Genomic DNA, 2462 nt, shown 5'->3' on the forward strand with positions numbered 1-2462 from the left:
TTCGTCCCGGAACCGAGACCACACGAAGCAGGTGCCTTCTCATTGTTCACGCTTTCAAAGGTATCGGTGCCCGACGAACGGCATTTTGCGAGCTACTTCCTCTCACCTATCGCCTACGGCACTTTCTACCTTGAAAAAAGTGGCATTACCCAAACGTGTATTTTAGCATCGCGTTTTAACGCGATTAACTTGGTTCCTCAGGCCCGGAGATGGAGGCACAGGGGATGAAATGATTTTCAAAGCCTAATTCAGGAGGCTCAGGCCAGGCTGGAAATGGACCCCAGGATCCCTGACCTCCCTGCTTTGCTGATCGTTTTGGCACTGAGCCAGAAACAAAGAACAACGCAGAAGCAGAGGCTATTGGGGAATCAGTCCGTTCTCTTTCTCAGGGAAGTGTCTAATTTCACCATCATTAGAAAGAGAATTGTACAGTCTAGTAAATATTTTTTTGTATGAAGGTTACACGTATGTAACCTTTTAGATGATCATGACCTTTGTATGGTTATAATGCGAAGGCTGTGACTCATAGCTGCAGTTCTCCCTTTTACTCCAATTCATCAACTTTCTTTCTTCTTTACTTATTTACAGAAAATTCCCCGAGGAGCTCCAGCCTGAGGCCTCCTCATGGATGAGTCCAATGTGACGTCCTTTGCAGTCGAGGGCTCCTCGAACACCTCCACCGGCCGGAACACCTCCGCCGGGGACCCGCGCCAGGGGGTCCCAGTCGTGCACTGGGTAATTATGAGCATTTCCCCCGTGGGCTTTGTTGAGAACGGAATTCTCCTCTGGTTCCTCTGCTTCCGAATGAGAAGAAACCCCTTCACCGTCTACATCACCCACTTGTCGATCGCGGACATCTCGCTGCTCTTTTGCATCTTCATTCTGACTGTCGACTATGCTTTGGATCATGAGCTCTCTTCCGGCTACTACTACACAATCGTCACGTTATCCGTGACGTTTCTGTTTGGCTACAACACGGGCCTCTATCTGCTGACGGCCATCAGTGTGGAGAGGTGCCTGTCTGTCCTGTACCCCATCTGGTACCGATGCCATCGCCCCCAGCACCAGTCGGCGTTCGTCTGTGCCCTTCTCTGGGCACTCTCCTGCTTAGTGACCACCACGGAATATGTCATGTGCATCGACAGCAAAGGGCAGAGTCACTCTCGGAGTGACTGTCGGGCAGTGATCATCTTCATAGCCATTCTGAGCTTCCTGGTCTTCACCCCACTCATGATGGTGTCCAGCACCATCCTGGTGGTCAAGATCCGAAAGAACACGCGGACATCCCACTCCTCGAAGCTGTACCTGGTCATCACGGTCACCATCGTCATCTTCCTCATCTTCGCCATGCCCATGAGACTTCTCTACCTGCTGTACTACGAGTACTGGTCCACGTTCAAGGACCTCCACCACATCTCCCTTCTCTTCTCCACCATCAACAGCAGCGCCAACCCTTTCATCTACTTCTTCGTGGGCAGCAGCCGGAACAAGCGCTTCAAGGAATCCTTGAAGGTGGTTCTGACCAGGGCTTTCAAAGATGAAATGCAACCCCGGCGCCAGGAAGGCAACAGCCATACCGCCACCATCGAGACTGTCGTCTGAGGACAAAAGTGGTGGGACGAAGGTCACTTGTAGTCAGTGCTTGCAATACAACTTAAGTATCTCCTCAATAGGACACAGAAGGACACCCCATCCCATATGCATGAGATGCCAATTAACCACGAGACTGTGCGCTTGCACTGTTTCTCCTGGAAATGCTACACACGAACCTCGGTTATTTCTATCCCTGTCAGAAAACCTCTCTCTGCCCCGTCCCGGGCCTTCCGCCGGCACTTTCCTAAGACGTGTATAGTTACCCCAGCAGGAAGGTGTGCAGACGTGCACAGGACAGGGCACCACGGATTTGCTGGACTGTGAAGAGGTAGCGGGACGCAGCGGGAAGGACTTGGGTTTGGGAGTCGGGCTGACTGTCGTTTGCAGCCTGTGTGACCTCAGACGAGTAGTTGACCTCCGAGCCCTGTTTCCTCACTCACGGGACGTTTGACAGCGATAGCCCACACCTCCGGGGCTTGCGGTGAGGATGAAATGGGGAGAGGGGTGTGCAAAGCCCTTGGCCCGTTGTCAGTGTTCAATAAACGTGGGTCTCTCCTCGCTGCTTCAAGTGGAAGAAGAAATACATACTTCTGTTCTGTGGAGCACACACCTAACTCTGTTACGTACCCGTATCATTACATGTTGTCAAATGTCAAGTGTAGATTTAAAGGTCTTTCTTCCACTCACAGCAGGACAGCTTTCCGTGACACCACCACGGAAACCGTCCGCGGCCCTGTCACAGCATGTTTCACGTGTGAACAGAGACTTCCGGCCACCTGTCGAGGGGCTGCCCGTGGCCTCCCTTCCCTTTGTGGGCATGCTCGGTGTCACCCAAGTCCGTTTGGACTCGCTTCGCTTGACATTAACTG

General features: G+C 52.3%; 1 protein-coding gene across 1 annotated transcript; it reads left to right on the forward strand.

Annotated features, from left to right (window-relative positions):
* Nucleotides 1-624: 624 nt before the first annotated feature.
* Nucleotides 625-1602, forward strand: MAS1 (MAS1 proto-oncogene, G protein-coupled receptor). Its single transcript, XM_036249450.1, has one exon. The coding sequence runs from the start codon at nucleotides 625-627 to the stop codon at nucleotides 1600-1602; it is 978 nt and encodes a 325-aa protein (XP_036105343.1).
* Nucleotides 1603-2462: the final 860 nt, after the last annotated feature.

This window comes from Molossus molossus, unplaced genomic scaffold (genome assembly GCF_014108415.1).
Source record: "Molossus molossus isolate mMolMol1 unplaced genomic scaffold, mMolMol1.p scaffold_m16_p_8, whole genome shotgun sequence".
Lineage (NCBI taxonomy): Eukaryota > Metazoa > Chordata > Mammalia > Chiroptera > Molossidae > Molossus > Molossus molossus.

Excerpts from the sequence above, each read along its gene's own strand:
- MAS1 (XM_036249450.1), top strand. The coding sequence starts at position 625 with ATGGATGAGTCCAATGTGACGTCCTTTGCAGTCGAGGGCTCCTCGAAC.